We start from the raw sequence: 27,377 nt of genomic DNA on the forward strand, positions 1-27,377 counted from the left end.
GTCCACAGAGAAGCCAAGGTGAGCACCATGAGGGCACTAGGGTGATGCATCTACAAGCCAAGGGACATCAAGCACTCTGGCAACCACTCAGAAACTAGGAGCCCTAGGAAAGGGAAAAATGTTCCCTGAGGTCCATACCTACATTTTGGTTTCTGACTTTCAGCCTCCAGAGTGGTGAGAATGTTTTTCTGTTGTTTTCAGACACAAAGTTTGTCATAAGTTTATAATAATTTTAAGAAACTAATATGATGAAATTAAAACAACATTTAAGTTATCAGAATAAAGTTATATCATATTAAACTCAAATGATAAGGAAAAGATGACAGAAGACTGAGGGTAAGATAAAGAAATTGGAAAATAAGGGTAGATGAATCTTAATATGCTGAATTAGAAGTGCAGAAAAATTCAAACTAAATTAAGTAGATCTTTAAAGAAGCTGTAAGAGGAGATAATATGAATTATCTCCTATTATAATGTATATAATAAATAGTGGTTAGGGAATCATCAGATGTTTCAAAAATAATTAGAAATAAGGGAGCATTATGCTATGTTGAGTTATGTAAATATGAATGGCACAAATTCTCCAACTTCAAGTTTGTGTCTAAAATGCTAGCTAGAAATGAAGCATAAGTACCTTGTCAGATGCTTATAACATAAAAGGAACACAGGAGTGCAAAGAAAGAGGCTACACCCAGGGAGAGGCAGGCCAGGCTCTGGCTTCCACTTGTTCTTATAGGGTCATTTGTTTAGTTTTCAGAGATGAAGGGAAATCTTTGTCCATTTTTAAAGAATTGTTGCAGTCTTTTCATCACACCAAAGGGAATACGTTGATCTTTATTTTGTTGTCAAACCCACTCATCTTTTCATGCTTTTTTCTCTACCAACCACACTTCATACTCCGATACCTGTGGTGCCTCCCACGGACCTTCGGTTCTGCCTTCACTTATTTAGTCCTTTCTAAGCACCTATCCTATGCAAAGTGCAATTTGAGAATCAGAAGCAAAGGAGCCTGGCCTCTGTAGCTCCAGGAACAACACATCAGAAGAAGTAATTAAAGCTATACACAAATAACTGTAATTCTCAAATTACTATATTCTCTGTGAGCTAGTAAATAAAATATTGAGGGCTCACAACTCTATCTGAACCCAGACCACTAACCTTGGTTCCAATTGCCTTCTGAATCACTGAGTATCTGCACATATCAAAATATTTCTGCAAAACAGAATGTATTACCTTCTCTACACCTATTTGGTCTCTTCTATTTCCCAGCCAGTCAGTGGTTTCACCATTAGCCAGTCATCACCAAGGCAAATACTCATGTATCATACTTGTACTACTTCCATCTCAACTCCTCTAGCCAACCAATTCACTTTCTAAAGCATTCAAAACCAGCCACTGTCCTTCTCCACTATCACTATCAAACTCTTGGCCAAACCACTCTTATCCTTCTCATGGTTATCTGCAACAGCCTTTCTGTCTATACTCTCTCCAAGCCACTCTTCATAGAGCAGCAGTGGTCTTTGAAAACAACACAGTTTTGTCATATCATTTTTTGCACATAGCTTCAGGCTATTCCTACCACAAGGAAGAGAATCCATAAACTGTACTTCAACCACCGACTCTTTTTCACTCCCTTCAGCATATGAAGTTTTTATTTTTTTGCTTAGAAGCCTTCACACAGCTACCTCTTCACTGTGGACTTCCTCTGCTGTCCCACCCACTCCCCTGCCAGTGCTCACAGATCCATTATTCAGCCTGAATGTCATTGCATTAAATCCTAGAGAAAGTTCCATGCACTGGTGTGTAGATATCCGTGATGTCTGTTTGGTCTATAGAGTCGATTGCTCTGTTGTTTCCTTGCTGATTTTCTGTCTGGTGATCTGTCCATTGTTGAAAGTAGAGCCCTAAAGTCTCCCACTACTAATTTTTTTCTCCCGTTACTATTGTATTGGAATCTATGTCTTCTTTTAGGTCCCTTAGCATTTCTTTTAAATAGCCAGGCGCCCTGTAATTAAGTTCATATACGTTTATAATAGCCACATTTTCCTCCTGATTTGATTCCTTAATCAGCCCTCTTTGTCTCAACAGTTTATGTGTTAAAGTCTATTTTGTATGATATTAGGATGGCTACACCAACTTTTTTGGTTTCTGCTTGCATGGAATATCTTTTTGCATGCTTTCACATTCAGTCTGTGGGTATCTTTGCTGGTGAGATGTTTTTCTTATAGGCAGCAAATAGGTGTTTTTTTTTCCCCCCCACCGTGCGTGGAGGCAGCGGCTGCGGGGCAGGAGAGCGAAAGGCAGCGCGCGCCTCCCCCCGCACCGGGACCCCTCCACCCCTCACCTCGCTTTCACCTCCTCCTCCTCCTCCTCCTCCTTTGTCCCTCCCCTCTGCTCCCCGCCCCAAGACCCCAGGCCAGAGCGCAGGGGAGGGGAGGGAAGGAGGCGGGGTGCTCGGGCTGCAGAGGGTGGCCGCATGGAGCTGGGGGTAGCGCTTCTCTCGCGGACTGGGGTCCCCGCGCTCTGCTGCAGCTCTGGCTAGCTGGCAGGCCCGCGGATGGTTTTGTTTTTAATCCATTCAGCCAGTCTGTGTCTTTTAACTGGAAGTTGAGGCCATTTACATTCAATATGACTATTTTCCAGTAAATATTCCTATTGTTTAATTTGGATTTCCTTTGTACTTTTACTGGGAGATTTTCTACCTTCACCTTCTTTCATAGTGATGACCATGTTTTGTGTTTCTGTGTGTAGTATATCCTTAAGCATCTTTTGTAAAGTTGGACGAGTGATGACAAATTCTTTCAGTTTCTGTTTTTTATGGAAGGTCTTTAATTCACCTTCATTCATAAATGAGAGAGCTGCAGGGTGCAGTATTCTGGGTTGATAGTTTTTCTCTCTTAAGATTTTGAATATATTTTTCCATTCTCTCCTAGCCTGTAGGGAAAAATCATTCCATGCATTTTCTCTGAATACAATGGAACAAAGCTGTCAATCAGTAACTCAGGAATCTCTAGAACATATGCATAACACAGAGACTGAACAACATATTCCTGAATGAGCAGTGGGTCATTCATTCTGGAAACAAATGAAGATGACAATACACCAGATCAAAACTTATGGGATACAGCAAGAGCAGTATTAAGACAAACGTTTATAGTAATTAGTGCCTAAATCAACAAATTGGAAGGGCACCAAATAAATGAGCTATTAATGCACACCAAGGACCTAGAAAAACAACAACAAACCAAACCCAAAACTAGGAGGAGAAAAAAATAATTAACATTAGAGAAGAAATCAACAAAACTGAAACAAAAAATATACAAAAGAAATGAAGAGCTGGTTTTTGAAAAAACAGACAAAATTTACACACTATTGGCCCAACTAACCGAAAAAAAAAATAGAGAATACCCAAATCAATAAAATTAGAGATGAAAAAGGAAATGTAACAACAGACACCACAAAAATAAAAAGAATCATAAGAAATTACTACAAAGAGTAGTATATAATTGAAAATAAAAAAAAACCTGGTGTTAAATTGGAAATTGCATAGAAAATTAATTAATTTTTTAAAAATATATCATGTGGGATCTCTGTCTTTAATGTGCTGTATACTGTTATTTAATGCTATAACTAGTACTCCAACAGTGTTTTTTCACTTTGTGTTGCTATGTGGGGGCAAACTGTTAAAATCTAAACTGATCTTCTGTATATAAAGAGAATTGAAAATGAATCTTGATGTGAATGGAAGGGGAGAGGGAGCGGGAAAGAGGAGGGTTGCGGGTGGGAGGGAAGTTATGGGGGGGGGGAAGCCATTGTAATCCATAAGCTGTACTTTGGAAATTTATATTCATTAAATAAAAGTTAAAAAAAAAAGAATAGAGAATACCCAAATCAATAAAATTAGAGATGAAAAAAGAAATGTAACAACAGACACCACAAAAATAAAAAGAATCATAAGAAATTACTACAAAGAGTAGTATGCCAACAACCTGGGAAACCTAGATGAAACTGACAGATTCCTGGACACATATAACTTACCTAAATTGAGCCATGAAGACCATAAACAGACCATAAACCATAAACCAAGACAGAAACTGAATCAGTAATAAAGACCCTCCCAACAAAGTAAAGCCCAGGACCGGACATATTACCTTAATTCCTAAACCTGAAAAATATGCAACAGAGAAAGAGAACTACAGACCAATTTCCCTGGTGAACATAGACACAAAAATCATCAACAAAATACTAGCCAATTGAATCCAATAACACATCAGAAAGGTCATTCACCTGGACCAAGTGGGATTTATCCTTGATATTCAGGGATGGTTCAACATACACAAATCAATCAATGTGATAGATCACATTAACAAACTAAAGAACATTAACCATATAATTATCTTAGTAGATGCAGAGAAAGCATTTGATAAAATACAACACCCTTTCATGATGAAAACTCTAAGCAAATTGGGAATAGAAGGAACATTCCTTAATATAATCAAGGCAATTTATGACAAACCCATGGCCAGCATCCTATTGAATAGGGAAAAGTTGGAAGCATTCCCACTGAGATTCAGAACCAGACAAGGATGCCCACTCTCACCATTGCTATTCAATATAGTCCTAGCAAGAAAAAGAAATCAAAGGGATACAAACTGCGAAGGAGGAAGTCAAAATATGCCTATCTGCAGATGACATGATTTTATATATAGGGGATCCAAAAGACTCCACTAAGAGACTATTGGACTCATATAGGAGTTTGTTATAGTGGTAGGATATAAAATCAACAGAGAAAAATCAACAGCCTTTCTATACACAGACAATGCCATGGCTGAGAAAGAACTTCTAATATCAACCCCACTCATAATAGCTACCCAAAAATCAAATACCTTGGAATAAATTTATTCAAGGATGTCAAAGATCTCTAGGATGAGAATTACATAATGTTAAAGAAAGAAATAGAAGAAGATACAAAAAATGGAAAAGCCGTCCATGTTCATGGATTGGAAGAAGGAATATCATCAAAATGTCCATAGTACTGGAAGCAATTTACAGATTCAATGTGATACCAATCAAAATACATAGCGCATTCTTCTCAGATCTAGAAAAATTGATGCTGAAATTCATATGGAAACACAGGAGACCCCAAACATCTAAAGCAATCTTATACAACACAAAATAAAGCTGGAAGCAGCACAAAACCAGATTTGAAGACATACTACAGGTAATTTATACTTAAAACTGCCTGGTGCTGGTAAAGAAATAGATGGATAGACCAATGGACAGAATAGAAATGCCAGAAATCAACCCATGCATCTACAGCCAACTTATCTTTGACAAAGGAGCTAAAATCAATCCCAGGAGCAAGGACAGTCTCTTCAACACATGGTGCTGGGAAAACAGATTTCCATATACAGAATTATGAAGCAAGATCCCTACCTTATACCTTACACAAAAATTCACTCAAAATGGATTAAAGACCTAAATCTATGAGCTAGGATGCAGAATCAACTCAAATGCCTGTCAACTGAAGACTGGATAAAGAAATTATGGGATATATACACCATAGTATACTACACAGTGGTAAAAACACACACACACACACACACAACAAAAAACCTGAAATCTGGTTGTCTGCAACAAAATAGATGAAACTGGAAAACATCATACTCAGTGAAATAAGCCAGTCCCAAAAGGACAAATACCACATGTTCTACCTGACCTGTGATAACTAATAAAGCACCTAAAAGGTAATCTATAGAAGTGAAATTGACGCTTTCAGAAGCAACCTCTTTGAACAGTCCTCATCTCGACTGCTGAGGAACAGTTTTTTTCTTTTTTCATACTATTCGTTGAACTCTTTAGTTAACACAGAGTTAATCATATGTGTATAAAGTTAATTGGAAATAGATCTTAGTAAAAAATAAAAGTGGGAATATAGCCGGCGCCGCGGCTCACTAGGCTAATCCTCTGCCTTGCGGCGCCGGCACACCGGGTTCTAGTCCCGGTCGGGGCACCGATCCTGTCCCGGTTGCCCCCCTTCCAGGCCAGCTCTCTGCTGTGGCCAGGGAGTGCAGTGGAGGATGGCCCAAGTCCTTGGGCCCTGCACCCCATGGGAGACCAGGATTAGCACCTGGCTCCTGCCATCGGATCAGCGTGGTGCGCCGGCCGCAGCGCGCCTACCGCGGCGGCCATTGGAGGGTGAACCAACGGCAAAAGGAAGACCTTTCTCTCTCTCTCTCACTGTCCACTCTGCCTGTCAAAAAAAAAAAAAAAAGAAAGAAGAAGAAGAAGAAGAAGAAAAAAAGAAAAACAAGAAACTGACCAATTTCAGTAAACTCTAAAAAAAAAAAAAAAAGTGGGAATAGGAGAGGAAAGAGGAAGAGTGGTGGGGGAGTGGGTGGGAGGGTGTGTATGGGGGAAAAAAATCACCATGTTCCTAAAGTTGTAATTATGAAATGTATGAAGTTTGTATTCCTTAAATAAAAGGTTTGTGGGGGGAAAAAAAGGAAGCATTGTCTTGTGTTATCACAGTACAAATATCAAAAGCAGAAATTTGTATTGACGGGATTTTATTACTTAATCTAGAGAATTTATTCGAAATTTACCAGTTCATCACATTTATAGTAACATTTTATCATACATATATTATGTATTGCTACATGAGGGAACTTTAAAAAGTGAAAAAATGGAATTAAAAGATATGACTATTTTGTTGTTAAAAAATCTAAAATGTATGCAGTTTATCCATAACATATTTTTATAAAGGTTTCAAAGTCCCCTGGCATGTATGCATCCTCCCCTCCAGAATTCAACCCAGGATTACACGTTTCATATAACTGCCATATCCCTTCCATCCCCTTTAATCTAAAATAGTTTCTTAGTAAGAGTTCAGGCCAATTATTTTGTAGAATGTCTTTCACATTGGATTTGATGTTTCCTCAGGATCAGATTCAAATTATGCATTCTGGGGGCAGGAACACCAGCCGAGTGGTGGTGTGTTCACCTTGGAGCATTACAGTGGAAGGCACATGGATCTATTTGTCCCAATACTGGTGATGTTTACTAACTTTGATCACTTGGTTAAGGGGTGACTATTTGTTCTCTTGTAATTAATAAGTTCTTATGTTAGATACTTTGATATTATATACATACTATGACAACCAAAATTTAAATTCTCCAACTCTGTGACCCAAGTAATTCTCTATAAACAAAAACTTCAGAAAAATGTTTGAGGTCTGCCTCTGCACTAACCAACAAAACAGCTTATTATGCAATTTTTCCAGGTATAAGGGTCTAAGAACATTCTACCTTACCTCTCGCTGTCTCTCATGTATACAGAACAAAGAAGCTTCAAGTGTTATTTTTCTTAAAGCACAATAAAACCTCTAAACTCATTCTTCAGATGAGAGACATGAGGGCCAGACTGGCTAAGTGCATGCCTATAGTCAGCTACTCGGCGTCAGACCTGAAAATAATTAAGTATTCACTGAAGAGAGGAAGAGAGGCAAGTGTCAATTCAGTGTCCTTCAAATACACAGGCCCTACAGTTAACATAAGCAATCTAAGGCAGGTTTGCTGTGACCATTTGGGGGAAACAATAAGACTCACACACCAAGCCACAGAACACAGTTCCTGTAGCAGCTACAGTGTCTAGGGAAGCACAACAGCTTTCCTAGCTCTCTTTCCTGAGCTCTCTTCTCTTTATTTCTCTCTCTCTCTCTCTTTTTTTTTTTTAACTTTTAGGTCATTCCAAAGGCAATGAAAACAAAATCCCATAACCTTTCAGACAACCTAAAAGACAGCCTGCCCTAGGCCCCTAACCTAGAAATGCTATGCTCCTCGCCCAGCCCTCTAGACTCCCTGTTTCATTCTAATCAATATCTTTCTACATGGAATTTTGCATTTGCATGAGGCAACTCCACAAATTTTACAAATTTGAAAAATAGTTGTAATCATTCTACGAACATTCTAATTTAGCTCACGGGTAATCAGTCTCTACAATGACCTGTGAGTTTCTTTTCCATGGTGACTATAAAAACAACAACAATAATAATAAACAGCCAATTTCAGGAGTCAGAGTTGCAATTTCAACCTCTACCCAGAACACAGGATGCATCTGGGCTTGACCTTGCCTGCTCTGCATTCTCCAAGGCCTTTCAGAAAGAACAGAGATGTCAATGTCCCATGCAATCCAGAAACTCAAGGGGTACTGCTGGGTAGATTTGGCATAAAATAAGTGAGGTATATGCAAAAAACCATAAAAGCCAGGATGTAAATTGCTACAGCAGTTTCAAGCACTAAATTTATTCAAGCCTTAGAAATTCACAAAAATGTGTGTTAGTGAGTAGCAGCAACAGCAGCAGTGGAAGAAACTGAGCTGGAACTTCTCTGGAGAATTTTCTATGTCCCAGTACTGTTCTGTCTGTCCCACTCTCTCCCCTATGTTCTCTAGAACTAAGGGAACAGCTCAAACTGGTTTTTGAATATAACTACCTTCCTGGCAGCTTTTAGTAACCCCTGCCACTGATAAAGCAAAGAGAAAAAGGGTTGAAAACAATGACTCATGTGAGGGTAAAAAGTCATAAAAAGTAAAACAAAACAAAACAAAACAAAAAAAATTTTTTGATAGGTTTTTAAAGAAATTTGCAAGAAATTTATCTTTTAGAAAACACTTTTGAATGAGCAAAAATTATGAAAGTCTAAAAATGTAATTATGAAAGTCTAAAATTGGACTAAAAAATTAAAAGACACAAGTTTAAAGTTTCAACAACATATGTGTTCTTACTACTTTCAATGTACAGGCTTGGGTATATGTCACTCATCACTGTGGCAAGAACAGCTAGAAAGTTATTCAATATAAAAACCACCTATCAGCTGATGTGACAAATTACTTGTATATTTACTTGTACTGACATGTATGAAATTTTACTGATGTTGTTAGAACCCTGACCATTACCTGTTTCCCTTACAGTGCCTGCTTTTAGGGAAAAAAATAAGGTTATATTAAACTGATGCAAATTCCATTTTGCAAATACCCTTAGATAGCCCAGATTTGCTTAGGCTAAATATTCTAAGAATAACACATTTGTATTCATTTCTCCCCTAAAACAGTTTTATTTTTAAAGAAAGATATCAAAATAAGGAAATGAGATCACACTTTTCTTCACAATATTTTTCATCACAATATTCTTTTTCATGCTATTTCTATCTCCAGGAAGATTATGTAACATTAAGTGGTGAGAGAAAAAAAAAAAAAAGATCTGGACTTGGATTTACACTCAGACTGTGACATGTTTTTGTTTCTAATCTTTTGCAATGCATTGTGGCACAGTGCTCCTTCTGAAAGGAAGTGGCTAATGTACAGTTTTAGAAATACTGGCATCTGAGAAAGCATGTTAGTCATTTTGAAATTCTGAAAGTAGTCACTGACTTAGAACCACAAGCAGATGTGGGATACAAGGCTAACTATGAAAGCTGAGCACCAGCCCCATGTAAACACTGTTCCTTGAAGAGCGTTCTGACCACCAAACACTGCATGTATGTTAAAAAGAGTTTGGCTAATATATAAGCCCATGAAAAGTACAATACTTACATATTAACATATCTTAATATTTCTGATTTTTTGAACACAAGCATATTTTTTAACTTGGCACCAAGTTCTATAACTGGAGATGTTCATAAATCTGTTGGTTCACCTGGTTCTGCTTAGTACCAGAAAAACATCCTTATTCAATGCATTAGTCTATTAATTGGTTACATTTAAAAATTTGGGATGAAGACATCTAATGTTATTGTGCCCCAAATCCTTCAGTGATAGCAAATCATATTCTCAATTGAAATACTCACAGCTGTTGCCTGCTCTATTACCCCTCTGTCCAGCTGAATGTTCTGGCTCCTTGTATGGGAACTGTAGTGTCGTATCTAAGGTTCTGAACCCTTCCTTAAGAGAATGGTGTTTGTAATACTCCACAAGTTCCTTTAGGAAAAAGAAACAAAGAATGTTTTTATAAAGATACTTGTCCTCAATCACATGAACTCCTTAAAATATAACTACATACAACATAATGATGCTTGGTTTAATGCTAATTTTTCCATATGTACAGGGTATTTCAAAAAAATCCATGGAAAAATGAAATTAAAATATAAGTTTATTTTGGTGCAAAAATACTTTGTAGTCAGGCATACAGATGACTTCAGAAAGTTCATTGAGGGGCCAGTGCTGTGACACAGTCGGTTAAGCTGCAGCTTGCAATGCCAACATTTCCTCTCAGACTGCTGGTTCCAGGGCCAGCAGCTCTGCTTCCAATACAGCTTCCTGTGAATACACCTGAGAAAACAGAGGTGGATGGCCCAAGTACTTATGTCCCTGGCATCCTAGTGGGAAATCAGGATGGAGTTCCTGGCTCTTCACTGTTATGGGCATTAGGGGAGTAAACCAGCAGTGGAAGATCTCTGTGGCTCCACCTTTCAAATAAAGTGTATGAGGAAAAAATGAAAAAAAAAAAAACATATGGGTTTCAATTTTTGTCCCAAGATAAACTTATTTTTTATTCCCATTTTCCACACTCATTTTGATGTGCCCTCATATATAACAGAGCATGGAATATTAATATCTCCCTTTTGTCTGGATACGTGTGACCATACCTGGTAGTTGTCTTCATTACTCTGGCCATTTATAATGTGCCCTAGCCCCTATTGTTATTCACAGCTATGTAATGTCCCATTAGTCTTCAGTCAGATGTGGTAAATGAAATGATATTAAACCTGAATTTCAGAATAGTGGTTTTTGTTCTTATTTATGAAATACTTGCCTTTCTAAGCAAAAATAAAAGCAACATCTGTTTATTGAATACCTAGCAATTTACAGTTTCCTACATCATCTTTTAACATGGCAGAAAAACAAACCTGATACTAAGTGTACTTTTCCATGGTAAACAAAAGTTAATAAAACAAAAATGCCACTTGACATTGTATTTGATTTATGATGATGTGTTCATGTTTGATAGCTTTGCATATCATACTCAGAAGTCAAGAATATGGTTCTTTCCAATTTCCTCTTATAAATAATTTGCCTTAAATATATCCAACACTAATACAATAATTACCCACCATCTTTCAGGCCAAAATATTAGGAAATTTCTTTTTTTATTTTTCAGATTGTAATTTAGTTATTTTTTATTTAGTAAATATAAATTTCCAAAGTACAGCTTACGAATTACAATGGCATTTTGCCCCCCATAACTTACATCCCACCCGCAACCCTCCCAACTCCCGCTCCCTCTCCCATTCCATTCACATCAAAATTTCTTTTCATATGTTGGTTTCAAAGATTCTGCACAAATTTGCATCCCTCCATTGTAAACTGAAATTGAATAATGATCGATTCATAATGGAAAAATACATCTTATAGCATTAGATAAATACTGTGGATGCGAAGTTTCTTATAAATAACAAGCAAAAATAAATGCAAAACTACTTTTAAGCTAATTATTCAGTGCTTCTACTATAGCACCTTTCTTTTTGGGAAAACAAACAGTGGAAAAGCAAATTATTTCTTCCAAAAAAAATCACACTGTGATTGACTCAATGCCTCCATTTAGTGGTTATGTTCCAAATTCCCAAAACAAGTCATTTGGGTCAAAAATTACTCAAAAGAGAAAGAGAAATCATCAATGATATACTAATTATTTATGCACAACTGGGATACGTTGTAGAACATATTGTGATGGAGGTTTCAGGATTCCCAAAGACAATCAATACAAGACTCTGCTCTAGGAGTTCTCATCCTATAAGGAAGGTGAACATGGGAGTTAGAAGGCATGAGAGAGAACTTCCCACGGTGTATTCAATGAAGTGGGCAGGGGTGTGTTTCATGATGGAGGTAGCTTGGTTTAAATGAAAGAACAGAGATTCTAACAGGGGCGAGATCAGTTTACAGAGCCCAGCCAGGCTGAGAATAGACATAAAGGTGATAAAATAAAGGTCACCTCAATAAACTAACGGCAGCCTGGTTTGGCTAACACAATGAATAGTGAGAATCAAGATTTTCCAGTCCTTAGACCTGTAAATTGGGGATAACAAACCATTTCACAGACTATAAGAAAGACAACATAAAAGTCGTATATATGTGAATAATCATAATAGCTACTGCTATCCCATGAGCCAGACTCTTTACCTACTTTTTCATATTTTCACTCAAGAACATTATGAGATGGGCCTTATCCTCACAGATTCTCAGATCTCAGAGTGGTAAACTGACCTGCATAAGGTCAGAGAGCTAGTGACTTTCTCCAAAGTCTGTGCTTTTAACTACAGCCTACATTGCACCTGGCAAATGTAAATTTTAAGACAGCAAGGCAAAAAGGAAGGAGCAGGTGCAAAGTGTCTTAATTATCAGGAATTTTGTTTTCTTAGAATGAAGATTCTGGGGTCTTCTATATATATGTTTCTTCCAGGGACTGGCAGCGTGGCGTAGCAGGTTAAGTCGCTGCCTGCTGCACAGGAATCTAATAAGGACACTGTACTTTCGATCCTGCTCCCTGCTAATGTGCTTGTGAAGGCAGTGGAAGATGGTCTAAGTGCTAGTGCCCCTGAACTCATGTGGGAGACCCAAAGGAAGCTTCCATCTGGCCCATCTCTGGCCATTGTGGCCATTTGGGAAGTGAATAAGCAAATGGAAGATTTCTCTCTCTCTCTGTCTTCCCCCACCCTCTCTGTAACTCTGCCTTTTGAGTAAATAAATAAATCTTTAAACAATTAAAAAATGTTTCTTCCTTTCTCCCTTGGGCTCAGATAATGGGAGTCCTTGATGAATCTAAGGAATCTGGAAACTAACTAACCTTTAAAAACAAAAAGTAATAAAATACCAGATAGAAGTCTGTATCTTCAAAATGCTCTCAGTATTCAAATATTGTGTTTGCATTGTGATGATTTTCAGCATGGCTTACAAATTCAGTCTAGAATTAAATTCTATTTAGTGATCAACAACGTTATTAATTTTCTTGAATAATACAAAGCAGAATTTTGTAAGGCCTCTGAAGAACTGTATATGTATACATTGTGTTGCTAATAAAAAAGATACCAAAGAGCAGTTCTCTTAGTCCTGTGATTTAAATTGAGTAAAATGAGTTATTTTCACTAGCAACATGAAAATAAGTCTGAAATGAATTATTGGCTAACAGCTTTGAAATTCATTTTTTATTCAGTTATAATGAGTTCTATAAAATTTGTTATTAATTAGTATGAATTAAAGTTTATTTGAAGCTGGTTAGAAACTATAGAATTTTTATACTGAAAAGGTATATGGTAATCAACACACATCCATCCTCAAATTTTACAGAGGAAACCAATGACTTTTCTAAGGCCTAGGGGTCATGTGGCTTAGCAAATGGCACAACACTCTTTTATCACTTCCCTAAGCAAGGGAGATGTTTTAGTTCTGTTTTTACAGTCTTAGAAGGGTAAGTCTTCCTACCTGTTTCTAGCTGGGCAGAATTAAATAGTGCCACCATGGATCTTTTCCAATTCATGCCTTTGTGCTTTCTCTATTTTATTCTAATCCACCCCTGCTTTAGCAGCCATTGACCTTCAGGTACAACAAGTAAATAAGAAGGCTCTAAACAAAAGAAATCGCTAAGCTTTCCTTATCTCATACTGACACAGCAGTGTCAACAATTCAACTCTCTCTGAAAAAATAATGAGTGAGAGCCACTCATTCCAATTACCAAGGAAACAGGCAATGGAGACGGTTTATAAACAGCATTTGTACATGGATTGTCTGGCATACATGAAAATTAGAACAAAATTAATGCCTTGTAACCTGGATCCAGAAATCCATTTAGGATTTGAATTTAATGACTAAGAAAAACAAAGATTTTGATGAACTATGTTATTGAAACCCAAGGGGAAAAGGTTAGGTCACAACTACCTCAGGCCAATCTGCTCTCTGAGCAATCGGCTAATTTAAAATAAGCTCCAGAGGGGAGTTTGTTTGTGTTTTACATCCTTTCCAGCTTAAAGTTAAATTCCAGGCCCTACCACATTTCACAGGTAGAAGAGTATAACTTTAATACCAATGATAGTGGAATTCTGAGTTATTCTGAAAGAACAATTTTTCTGAAGAAATCCACAAACATTATTTATACCAGGAACTGATGTCACCAGCACGATCAAGGATGACTCCTTGAGTTTGTATGATCCTGGCTTTAAGCAGCTCCTGCAACTCTCAGCTTGCATTTCCTTCCATGGTGGTTGGTCACTGAAATACGAGCCACCCTTTCCGGCCAAATGCCCACGTGGCATTTCCCAGCTGGACTTCACAGGACTCCAGCACTGTGAGGTTCTTGCACAGAGGTATTTACTAGTTTGTGGGCTTTTTAAGGACAGTTGGATCCTTTTCAAATTCTCTAACAACATAGTGATATACATAGTAATGATTCAATTTAAATTTGCTCAACAAATGAACAGAAACAAAAAAAGGGGCAGGCCCAGTCTAGTTCTGTGGCCTCCTCAGCAACTTTTACAATTTGCTGAGCCTTTCTGATACTGAGATTTTTCAGCTCCTTCTTTTTCTTTTTATGATTGCATCCTTCTGCTAGTGATTTTTTATTTCTTTGTGATTTGCTGTTAATTCTCAATCCCCTTAGCCCACTGTGGTACCTGCTTCCTTAAAAAAGATCCCTAGATACAGAGGAAAACAATATGCATGTGTCCCTAGCAGTGGCATTTCTGAGACTTTACATGTACCATCTAAGAGTAGCATATTTTAACCCTGTGACAAGTATCTTAAATTCCTTGCCCAACTGTCATTGCAGAAACTTTATTTATTTATTTATTTTAAACTTTTATTTAATGAATATAAATTTCCAGTGTACAGCTTATGGATTACAATGGCTTCCCCCTCCCATAACTTCCCTCCCACCCGCAACCCTCCCCTCTCCCGCTCCCTCTCCCCTTCCAGTTGCATCAAGATTCATTTTCAATTCTCTTTATATACAGAAGATCAATTTAGTATAAAGATTTCAACAGTTTGCACCCACATAGAAACACAAAGTGAAACATACTGTTTGAGTACTTGTTATAGCATTAAATCACAAGGTACAGCACATTAAGGACAGAGATCCCACATGAGGAGCAAGTGCACAGTGGCTCCTGTTGTTGACCCAACAAATTGACACTCTGGCACCAGTAACCATCCTAGGCTGTCGTCATGAGTTGCCAAGGCTATGGAAGCCTTCCAAGTTTGCCGACTCTGATCATATTTAGACAAGGTCATAAAAGACAGAGTGAGGATAGTAACCAATGATCCTAAGAGTGGCATTTACCAGGTTTGAACAATTATACAGCATTAAGTGGGGAAGAGGACCATCAGTACACACATGTTAGGAGTAGAGCCATTGGTGGTAGAGGTTATGATTACAAAGGAATGAGGCCCAAGTGCACTAGACAGGGCCTAGAACAAAGGACAGAGTCATTATTAGAGGAGCTAAGAAAGGCGCTAAGCTACAAGAAACTTTCACTACTCTGTGGCATAAATTTTTTGATACCTGAATCTCTTCTGCTTTTATAATAGTCATAACTTCATATGGGGATAAGAACTCCACGATCTGTGCCCACTAATCCAGGTCACTGTGGCATTACTGCCTTCCTACCCAACCTTAGTGGCTGAAGGACTGCCTTGAGCTGAGCCCAGGTGACACAACGCGGAATCAATTCGCTCTTTCCAGTAACTGTTCCTTTCACCCTCTTTGCTTGTCAGATCCTTTTGCTAACTTTCAAAGTCTGCAAGGCTGGCATTCATCTTTGGCCCTGCAGCACTTTTTTTACGTGCCATCTTAAGGACAACGCTGTGGGGCAGCCTCATTACCATCCAAGGAAGTTCTGCAGGTGAGAGCTCAAGCTGGTGAGCCTTGCAGAGCTGGGAGCCCAGTGCAAGCTTCCAGCACGTCTCCACCGTGTCGGCCATTCATTATCTGTGCACGCACTTGCCACCCCCCTCCTAGGTGTTCACTTTCTGAAGAACCTCCCTGGTCCAGTTCTCTGTATGCACAAGCTGCTTATTCCAACAGAATGCAAGTCACTTCCAGCAAGGAGGATGCCTGGGTCGTGGCTACCAATTTGGCAGAGTTTACATTTCCCAGGACATAACCTTGCTGTCCATCCTCAGCTTTTGAAACTGGAAATGAGATATTTATGTCCATAGAGGTTTTCTTGTTTTTCTTTCAAGATTCTTCAAGTTCTTCAAAACACTGATTTGTATCTTGAAGCACTTCTGAAATTTTAGATAAAATATCCAAGCTGGCATGCTTTATAAGGCTCTCTGACACTCAGTTTTAACTTTAATGTTAACATCTGCAAAGTGCTTTGAGATGTTTTCCGGAAAGCTGCAGTGTGTATCATTTGATGGCTCAATCAATGAGAGCTCCTTCCCAATGTTATAGTTCCCAGCAGCTACAAATGCATCTTTCGTGCTGTATCCAAATTCTTCCTCACCACAAGAAATTACTAAACTTGAGGAGCAGACCTGCAACTGCTTTTAAGGAAAAACGATCCTTACTGTTAACAATGTATATATGACGACATGTATGCAATTCATATGAAATATGCACAATATTCTTAAATACTAACACTATTAAGTTGTAATTTAAAAAAAAAAACCTGGGAATTACTCAAATGACACTGGTTCATTTGAAGCAATTTGACAATATACTATTTTTATTTAAATACAAAATTCCAATGAACTATCACCTGTTGTATGGTAATTCTGCTGCCTTGTTAATGTTTAATTGTCCGAGGTAATGAATAAGAACCATGGCACAGATAATTTAAAGCAGCAGAAAGCATGACAAGCTTTTCAATTTCACATTATATTACATTTTCTATGTACTAACTTAGCTGGAAGAGGAATTTTACTAATTACACCTTTTGTATTAAAATTAAAATACTTTCCTCTGCCTGAAACAAGAGACAGAGGCAAAAGGAAGGATGAAGAAGAAAAAAGCATATTAAAAATTTGCTGTCATTTAAACTCAAGTTGAAACACACTTACTTTAAATAACTGCAAATTGATTGTACTTATGCTCATTTGACTCTGTCATTCCTCTAACAGTCATAGAGAGCACAGACTCTGAAATATTATCTAAAACTGGCAAATTGAGTCCACACTGAAACATACGAGTTCAGCAAAGTAAACGTAATTGGAGTTTTTAAAATTAGAATTATTTTTGAATTCTTCTATAAATTTGTAGCATGATTCTGTTTAAACAATTTTTCAATGAGTAAAATTTCCAAGAAACTGATTTTCTTAACAACAAAAAATAGGGATGAGGGCCGGCACAGGGACATAGTGGTTAAAGCTACCACCTGCGACAATGGCATCCTATATGGGAACCACTTTGTGTCTCAGATGCTCTACTTCCAACCCAGATCCTGGCTAGCGGCTTGGAAAAAGCAGAAGATGCCCCAAGTACTTGGACTCCTAGGACTCAAAGGGGAGATCTGGATTAAGTACCTTGCTCTTGGCTTCAGCCTGGCTCAGTCCTATCTCAGTCTGGTCATTGTGGTCACTTGGGGAGTGAACCAGCAGATGGAAGGTCTCTCACTCTGTCTCTCCCTCTCTCTAACTTTGACTTTTAAATAAATAAATCTTAAAAAAATAAGATTCACAGATTGAAAAGAAATAATCAATGCTCACCATTAAGCTTTTAAATTTTCTGTTTTCTGCAATATGGAAAAAGCCATCTCTTGTTAAAATCTTGATGTGCTTTGCTTCATTATTGTACCTGTGGGCAATGAATAACTTATGAATATAAATGTGTTCTTAATCAGTAGAAATCAATAATTACCAGAGGGCATGCCCCAATATCAGTATAGGAATTAATTCTGAAAACAAAATATATTCCTATGCCAATACAATGTTGACAGCTAATTAACAAAATATATTTACTGGATTGGTTGACGACACAATGAATATTTGGAATGAGGGAGGGTTGGATTTGACTAATCATTATGCTCAACTTATTTAGAAAGTTCAGTTTGAAGATACAGAAAAAAAGACAAAATCTATAATTTATTAATTACCAAACAAAACCTTAGAATTTATTAGAAATATACACATATCAAGTCACCAAAATACAATGCTATGAAAAAAATCTAATATGCCAATTAGCAGCCAATAATACTTATTACTGTTTTTCTAACAGAATTTTCAAGTATTAATGAACTCTGTACAGATGCATTAATTCTGCTGCAATTAGAACCTAGGTTTTCAGCTTCAATGTTACACACGTCAGATCGTCTATGCAATTATGAAAACAGGAAATCTATTTCTGTAAAAATACTTGTCCTACTTACTTAATGCTAATTGCATATTCTCCTGACTCTTTGGTCCTGTGCCTCACAAGGTAAGTACTATTTACCCTATTAATAAGTTCAGTCTCTGCTTGCAATCTTTCCATTGCTCCAGCATACCTGTAAGAAAAAATAACACAGAAAAACGGAATAGTTATTGCTGGAAAAAAGAGCTTAAAAGAAAGCTTTTGTCAGAGTTTTAATTTAATGGAAGATCTGAGTTTATTTTATTTCTATACTAATTACATTGCTTTAAATTTTTTCAGGAAAAAAAGTTAAAGAAAAACTTTCAACAATATATCAGCTTTCATTCAAGTTTCTCATACAGGAGGAAGCTTAGCCTACTGTGCCACAGTGCCAGCCCCAAGAGTTCTTTCTTAATGTCTGATTGTTCCTTATCTAACACTTCCAATTCTCTTCCATTAATGTTATATCTTTTCTTAATTTTGAAGATGTACATAAAGGCTTTAAAAATTCTCCTATTCACAGGGCCGGCGCTGTGGTATGGCGGATAAGGCCGCTGTCTGTACTGCTGGCATCTCATATGGGCGCTAGTTTGAGTTCCAGCTGCTCTACCTCCAATCCAGCTGTCTGCTATGGCCTGGGAAAGGAGTAGAAGATGGCCCAAGTCCTTGAGCCCCTGCATCCACGTAGGAGACCTGGAGGAAGCTCCTGGCTTCAGATCGGTACAGCTCTGGCCGAAATGGCCATCTGGGAAGTGAACCATTGGATGGAAGACCTCTCTCTCTTTCTACCTCTCTGTAACTCTGCCTTTCAAATAAATAAATAAATCTTTTTTTTTTATTTTTTATTTATTTATTTTTTTTTATTTTTGACAGGCAGAGTGGACAGTGAGAGAGAGACAGAGAGAAAGGTCTTCCTTTTGCCGTTGGTTCACCCTCCAATGGCCGCCGCGGTAGGCGCGCTGCGGCCGGCGCACTGCGCTGATCCGATGGCAGGAGCCAGGTGCTTCTCCTGGTCTCCCATGGGGTGCAGGGCCCAAGAACTTGGGCCATCCTCCACTGCACTCCCTGGCCACAGCAGAGAGCTGGCCTGGAAGAGGGGCAACCGGGACAGGATCGGTGCCCCGACCGGGACTAGAACCCGGTGTGCCGGTGCCGCAAGGCGGAGGATTAGCCCAGTGAGCCGCGGCGCCGGCCCAATAAATAAATCTTTTATTAAAAAATTCTCCTGTTCACTAAAATGTCAGTTTTTTTCAAGTTTCCTTTTCATGCTTATTTTTTGTTGTTCTGTAGCTCAAGGCTTTCCTCAAATGTCTGGTTACTCTTTGTTGTTTATTCATATTTAAGAAGGAGGCACCCAGAAACTGGTTGGTTGCTCTGGGTGTACGGGTGCAAAGGTAAGACCACTGGGAAAGACCTTACCATCTGGCAGAAACCTGACAATTGGGCTTAGTAACACCCAAACATTAAGATTTTACTCTCAGTTCCACTTGGTCTCTTTAGAGGAAATACCTTCCAAATTCCTGTCTGGATACAAGGACAGTTGGGGGGGGGGGGGGAGAGGAGAGGGAGAGAGACTTAGTTGTCACAGTGCTGGAACTGAGTCAGATAAAGGATGGAGGATTATCACCGTTCAGTACAGAGACTTGCTTTAATTTCACCCCTGTTTTCAGCGTGGCATCTCCCCAGCTGCTGCTAGATTGGGTCTTTCCTAGTCTTGACCCGATGTGGTCCATTTTTTCCAAGGCTGGCCTTCTAACCCCAGTGCCATCTGCCAGGATAGGACAAGGGAAACTGCCTAACTACTAGGAGGAAGCACTAGGGATCTTGGCTTCTGTCTCCTGTTCCACATACAGATTTCCAAATAGGTGCCCAGCTTTTGGCCTCATAATTTACCCCTGGCCTTTTGACACCCCAAAATTTAGATCGTAAAACATAATCATTGGGATTTTCTTAAGAAATATTTAATCTTGTGGGGAAACCTACTTTTAAATGTGGAAATAATGAACAGGTAATACAGTTGGTGCCAGTCAAGTTCTCAGTGATTTCAGAACTACCACGCCATCATGTGGGATACTTCTTCCAAACAGTTTAGTACTTCTAAAATGGAAGGTTCGATTTTCTGGTGTAGGCGATCATTTTGCTCCCTCACAGATGACATTTCACACAAAACTGCCTGCTTGGTTTGAATAAATTCTCCAGGTTGCTCAGGGAGAAAAAGTAATTTTAAAATTTTACTGTGAGATATCTATTTCTTCCTATTTTCGAGGCTCTTCCTTTGTTGGAACATCTTGATTTTTCATCCTTAGGAATAATACTATTCAAACTGGTCATAATTTCAATTGAATTTTATATATTGGCACAGGTGCATTTTAAAACAAAGGATACAAAAGCTATCCTCTTGGGACTGAAAGGTCCCTAGGTACTTAGTAGGTTTATTTTGTAAATTCCATGTCATTTATGGCACTATTATTTACCTCTCCAATCATTATCTTATAACTATAATGCCTGGTTACAATAAAAAATGGTAAAGCAAAAAAAGAAGGAATCTGATCATTATACTCTAATGATTTTTACCATTTCTGGATGGTTTCCACCTCTGTTGTCCATGCTATTAGTCCTAGTCTATAAACTTAATTCCTGTTCAGGATTACAGACTTGAATTCCACAGAAACTAAGACCTTGGGTGTGTCTTAAACTGGGTAAAAATACAGCAAAGATTCCCAGTGCTATTACAAACTTGTGAGGGTTCGGCAGAGGCAGAGGCAGATAATGACCAGAGGAGGCCAGAGTGACTGCTACAGGCAAGCGGGGGGGGGGGGGGGGGTGCGAGGAAAGAAAGCCCATGTATGGGCAGTGGGCTCCTCCACCATGCACAGTAACAGGATACTTTCATGTTTGGGTTATAGAACAGGTAACTATTTACACTTGAAAGTTAAACTAGCACTAGACAGTCTCAGATCATTGTTCCCGTTCCTCATTTTGTATTCATATCCTTCAGTGCTAAGAAAAACAGAATTAGTCATTCCAAAAGGAATCAAATACAAAATTCAGGGAAGCAAATATATAAATGAGAAATATGCCCACACTGTGCATTTTCAAGGCAGGACAGCAAAGTGCAGACTGCATAATTTGGATGCTGGCATATAGGTCACCAGTTGCATAGCCATAACTTTTTTTTTAAAATCAGAAATAACACTACCACTTTTGCTACATAAATGTTGGAAAAACAAAATTAAATAAAACATGTGAAGTAGTAAATACATAGTAAGTACTAGGTATAAATGAGCTGATACAATGAATTCTGTATTCTAAAAATATTCATTATAGTTGAAGACATTTAAAAAAAATAACAATGTACTTCATTTCTTGGTTCTGCTAAGGATTCTGCCAGCCTCCAAACAGGAAGTGTGTTCTATCCAGACCTACAACTTAGACATCCATATATCTTGCTATTCCCTGTTACATGTTGCAAATTGTATTTATAGAATCAACTATCCTTTTTGAGCTAATCTGGAGTTTCAGACAATGATATTTATTTTTTCTCTCTGCTTCATGAAATTTACCTTATTAAAATGCAACATACATATTCACTGATGTCACATTTCTTTCTTGTGGCTATTGTAAACTTTCAATTCATAGTCAAATGCACTTACAGGCATATACACACACCATTCTCTGATAAATATACAGAAAGGTCAGCAATGTATGAATTCATTATAGTGTTTTGTTCATTTGAAAACACCTTTAGCGAAGACAAATGGAAACAGAGCATGGTTTACTACCCCTACATTTAAAGCATCCTCGAGGTAAAGGTATGGTATTTCAACTTAGCTACATAAACATTTTTAATACTTACCAGGGTTGGCAAGAATAATCTACTGGTTTGGGCACCTAGGATATAAAAAGGCAAAAACAGATTAAGTTTACTTAAGGGAAGCTTTTAGAAATCAATCATTAATTCAGTTTAGCTGACTCAGCTCTATAAAACCCTAAGTAGCACAGTCCTAGAACCATCCAGTGGCAATTTTATACATAGTGAATCATAGTATATGTCAGATAAGTATAAAATAATTCATTTCACTTTAATTCATTCTTTCATTCATTTTACTGCTACTGTACCTTCAAGGGGAGAGATAGCAGAAAAACATGAACTAGAAACTTTCAATATTTATTATCAAGGCAATTTAATCCTATCATTGAAAACTAAAATGAAAATGCTATTAGGAAAGCCAAATAGCACTCTACTTTCCCAAGACATTGGGAAAACACGCAAAGCAAACACTATACACTGGATGTAGGTTTTTATTTTATAACCCAAATTCTAACCTCTGATTCTGAAATCTACCAACTGGAAAACCTTTAGTCAGGAAAAGTCTTGGGAAATAGTTATTTTTCCCATAAATTATAAGGGACATACTCTCACTTGTAATAGTAAAAGATATAGTATCTCAAAGACACAGTTATAATGAATGCAACTCTAACCTATGCCAGCTTTCATAATGTGTTGGTTACTCTCGCCCTTCCAGGTTATGAGCTATATATCACAATATAACTTTCCGGTGATAGTACTCCTGTGATTATTAATATTTAAATATTTTTAACCTATGGATCACATTGTTAATACTACTTCATAAAATCTTGATAGACAACAATACTGAAAGCAAATTATGCCCATTCAGATCTTGCAGATACTGACTTATCATTTTGCTTTCACAAATAGAAATTGATGAGCAAGGTTTCCTTTTGATAAGATATACATAGCTTCTGAAATATATGGGAAAAACATTTCCTCCTTCCCTCTCCTTAATTGTGTTCTTCAAATGTATAATGTATGCTTCTCCCTAAACCTGTCTTTGTCTCTCTATTTCTCTTTCTCTCTCTCTATGGAAAACAACAAGAAGAAAAGGAGACTGGCAGGAGGAGGGTAAAAAACTTCAACAAATTCTGACTTGGGATTCCCTTAGCTGGTGAAAGTCTGGAAATCCAAATCAATTAAGGTGGCATGAAATACTGAAGTAAAACTCCATCCTGATGTGTCCTACTGTATCCTTTTTATTCATAGGGTATATTCTTCTTCTTTTTAAAGATTTATCTATTTATTTGAAAGTCAGAGTTACAGAGAGGTAGAGGTAGAGGTAGAGGTAGAGGTAGAGGTAGAGGTAGAGGTAGAGAGAGAGAGAGAGAGAGAGGTCTTCCATCTGCTGATTTACTCCTCAAATAGCTACAATGGTGGAGCTGTGCCTATCTGAAGCCAGGAACCAGGAGTTTCTTCCAGGTCTCTCATGTGGCTGCAGGGGCCCAAGGCCTTGGACCATCTTCTACTGCTTCCCCAGGCCATAGCAGAGAGCTGGACTGGAAGAGGAGCAGCTGGGACTAGAACTGGCCCCATATGGGATGCTGACACCACAGGTGGCAGCTTTACCACAGCACCGGCCTCTCTCCTTTTCTTTTGAACGAATTAAATTTTGTTTATTTATTTTACAAGCATAAGTAGGGAGAGGAAGAGAAATAAAGAACATTCCCTTCTATTACCCCCCAAAATGTTCTCAAGGATTGGGGCTGTAAGCCAGGAACACAATCCAAGTCTCCTGTGTGGGAAGCAGGAATCTACTTACTTAGGCCGTCACTGTTGCCTCCCAGGGTCTGCAGTAGTAGCAAGCTGGAGTCACGAGCTAGATCTCTAGAAGTGAACCTAGCACTCTGATGTGGGGCACAGGTGTCTTAAACACTAGGCTGTATGCACTCTCCAGGTAAGTATATTCTGATATGTGGGGATCCAGGACTACCTCTTTGGTTATGATTTTCATAACCATATCATTTTTCATGTTATTGGTCATCTCCACTTCTCTTATGAGTAGCCTAGGTCCTTGTCATCATATGTAAGATTGTAGATAATTTCTTTATGAGTAATCTCATCTTCAAGCATATGGTTACTATTTTTTTCCTAATGCCATTCTCTGATTAAATTTTGCTATGGACAGAACATTTAAAAATACTTAATTGGAAATATAGCATGTACATACAATTTATACATAACTGTATCTGTGTATGTTATGTATGTTTATGAACACATACGTAGGGGCTGCCAGTGTTGTGGTGCAGTAGGTAAAGTTGCCACCTGCAATGCCAGCATCCCATACAGGCACCGGTTTGTGTCCCAGCTGCTCTACTTCTGGTCCAGCTCCCTGCTAATGGCCTGGGAAAAGTAGCCAAGGATAGCCCAGGTGATTGTGCTCCTGCCACCATTTAGGAGACCCGGTGGTAGCTATTGGCTCCTGGCTTAGGCCTGGCCCAGCCCCAGGCATTGTGGCCATTTGGGGGAAGATCTCTCTCTCTCTCTCTCCACCCCCCCTCCCTCTCTCTCTCCCTCTCTCTCTCTCTCTCTTTCTCTCCTCTCTCTGTGTAACTCTGACTTTAAAATAAATATTAAAAAGAAGTGTATATATATATATGTGTGTGTGTGTGTATATATATATATATATATATATATACACACACACATGCTTTCTCGTGAATTAATTCTTTTAAACTTAGACCATACAGAAGCAAACTTTCTCTATGTGTATTTGGCTGTGTCATTAGTTTATCTGTTGTTGGGAAAGCCAAATTTTTAAGTATATAGTAATTTTATCTCAGTACTTTTAACATACTATCCTTATTATAGTTTCACATTCTAGAATCTCCACTTGACTCTTTTTTACAATTCTTATTTCTTTGCTGAGGATTCCTGTCTGTTCATTTTTAATGTATTTCCTTCGTGTCTTTGAGCACGACTGTAATAGCCGTATTTAAAATCTATTCCTGCTAATTCCATCATTTGAGGCATTTCAGGATATATCATCTTTCAATATCTTTTTGGTATGGGTTACATTTTCCTGATTCTTGTATATTGAGTAATGTGTGATTGTATTTTGAACAATTTGAATAGTAAGCTGTCATTCAAAGTGAACCTCTAGATGTTGCTGTGTCTACATGGAGTGTTTTTTCTTTAAGTAGGCAGCTGAATTCTCCATTAAGTTATTTTAACCTGAGCTGAGTGGCTTAGAGTCTTCACCATGTAGCCAAAGAACTTGGGTAGTTTACACATAGCATTTGAGGTTACCTCTCTCTGATTCCTTCCTTTCTAAGATCCCCCCTTCCCTTCCCAGCTGCTGTTGTTGCTTCAAATTCCTACTCTGGTCCTTCAAATCAGAACTACAATTTCCATCTGAATTCTAACCACCCTAAACTGCATAATCCAATACTACTCTTGAGGTAGCCATTACCCGGGAACTCTTCTAACGTCATTCTGTTTCTCAAATGCCGATTCTCTTCCTCACCAGTACCTTCGGATAGTTTTTTTTGTTTTCCCCAAAGCTTATAGTGATTATCAGTGGGAGGACTGGTCCAATAGAAATTACTCAACAATTATGAGTGGAAAAATTTTACTGCTGTGTTTATATTCCTTTATAAATAATTTTTCTCATGTTTTAATTTATTAAAATTCTATTTGCTCTTGAATATCCTCTAGTTTTGTTACAATATGTCTAAGTAATGATTTAATATACTCTTCCTGATTCTCAAAATTAGTTTTAGCTTTGATTCTAGAAAGTTCTTAACTATTATCTACTTGAATATTGCTTCTCAATCATCTCTATTTTCTCCTTCTATTAGGTGTATTTGAATCTTTTCAATCCATTCTCCATTATATCCTCCAATTCTTCATATTTCTGGACTGTTCTTTGGGAAATTTCAAATTTTTCTTCCAATTTTCTATCCAACTGTGTCTGATATGCCATATAATGTGTCTATTAAGGCTTTCAGTTCAATTACTGTAACTGAGGCTTTGAAATATGCCCAGAAAATTGAACACTGTCTTGTTCTCCTTTTAGATTTTATTCCTTTTATTTCTTCAGTCGTATTACATATAAAATTTTAAATTTACTATCTGATAATTCTGATATCTGCTGTCATTGTGGTCCAATTATATATTTTATTCTTCTTGCTGACCTTATTTAGCTCAAGGTGGTTTGTTTCCTCCTAAATTTAATGAGTCCAGACCGTATTTTTGTTCCCTGGGATTTTATCCATACAAATCTTTTGAGGACTATGAGCAGAAAGGTTCCAGCACACAGAAAATTTATATTTTAAATCGGTAAACAATAAATACGGAATCATTTTAAACTACAATTCCAGCTTAGAATTACTTAGCCATAGAGCTTATATGAATTCCAGCCCTACATCTGGGTAGTCTTTGGATTTAAGATTAGGAATTCTTAGGGAATACTTCTTTTTTTTCTCTATACAACCCAAAGCCAACACCAAGATAGGTATCATTTTCTGTGGGACTTTTTTCCCTAGTCCACCCACAGAGGGCTCCGGATTCACAGAGATTCAAGTGTGCACTGTGCTGCGGCTGCAGGCTTTGCTGCCTGTCACCACATTGCTGAGAGGATCTCATCTTTGGACCTCCTGAGTACTCAGCTCTAGAGGCCTACCTGTACACCTCTGAACTCTGGGGAAGACTCGTACAGCGCATGCAAGAAAGGAACTTTGCACCTCAGAATTGACTGCTCAGTACTACTCTTGGATCCCTGATAAACAACACACGCAGAGTCAGGTGACCCTGTACCCAAACTCCCTCAAATCTACTCACTACCACCCACAGTCTTCTCTCTTGCTACTTACCTTCAGTTGACTTACCCTATTGTACAAAACAATCTAGAATTTCATTAAACAAGCAGTAACAATGTAACAGTTATTAACTTTAAGCTATAAAACAACCAGATTTGTAATACTAAGAATAATGTCCGTTTTGAAACTCTGGGATTATTGGAAAATAGCACGAAAGTATAAGGAGGATTTTGAGGTTGTTTTTTAAAGCAATCATCTCCACCACATTAATAAAAGAACTTCACTTACTTTTGGAGTCAATAACAAAGACAACAAAGACCTTTGTGGGAAAATCTGCCCTAAATACAGTTATGATTCTAAAAAATGTTACTCCAAACAAAAATGTACCAGTATCAAAAAGCACCAGAGTACATTTTATGATATATTCATCTATAGTATTATTTGAATAAA

At 37.9% G+C, this 27,377-nt stretch overlaps 1 protein-coding gene across 1 annotated transcript in view; it reads right to left on the bottom strand.

The window, feature by feature from the left end:
* Positions 1–27,377, bottom strand: part of VAV3 (vav guanine nucleotide exchange factor 3) — a 415,772-nt gene that overhangs the window by 17,081 nt on the left and 371,314 nt on the right. Inside the window, exons 22-25 of the mRNA XM_062191859.1 lie at positions 22,171–22,205; positions 18,352–18,468; positions 17,693–17,780; positions 9,847–9,976 (exon numbers count right to left, since the gene is read on the bottom strand). Of these exons, the coding sequence (XP_062047843.1) occupies positions 9,847–9,976; positions 17,693–17,780; positions 18,352–18,468; positions 22,171–22,205 (370 nt within the window). The remainder of the gene's footprint in view (positions 1–9,846; positions 9,977–17,692; positions 17,781–18,351; positions 18,469–22,170; positions 22,206–27,377) is intronic.

This window comes from Lepus europaeus, chromosome 5, assembly GCF_033115175.1.
Source record: "Lepus europaeus isolate LE1 chromosome 5, mLepTim1.pri, whole genome shotgun sequence".
In the NCBI taxonomy this organism is placed as follows: domain Eukaryota; kingdom Metazoa; phylum Chordata; class Mammalia; order Lagomorpha; family Leporidae; genus Lepus; species Lepus europaeus.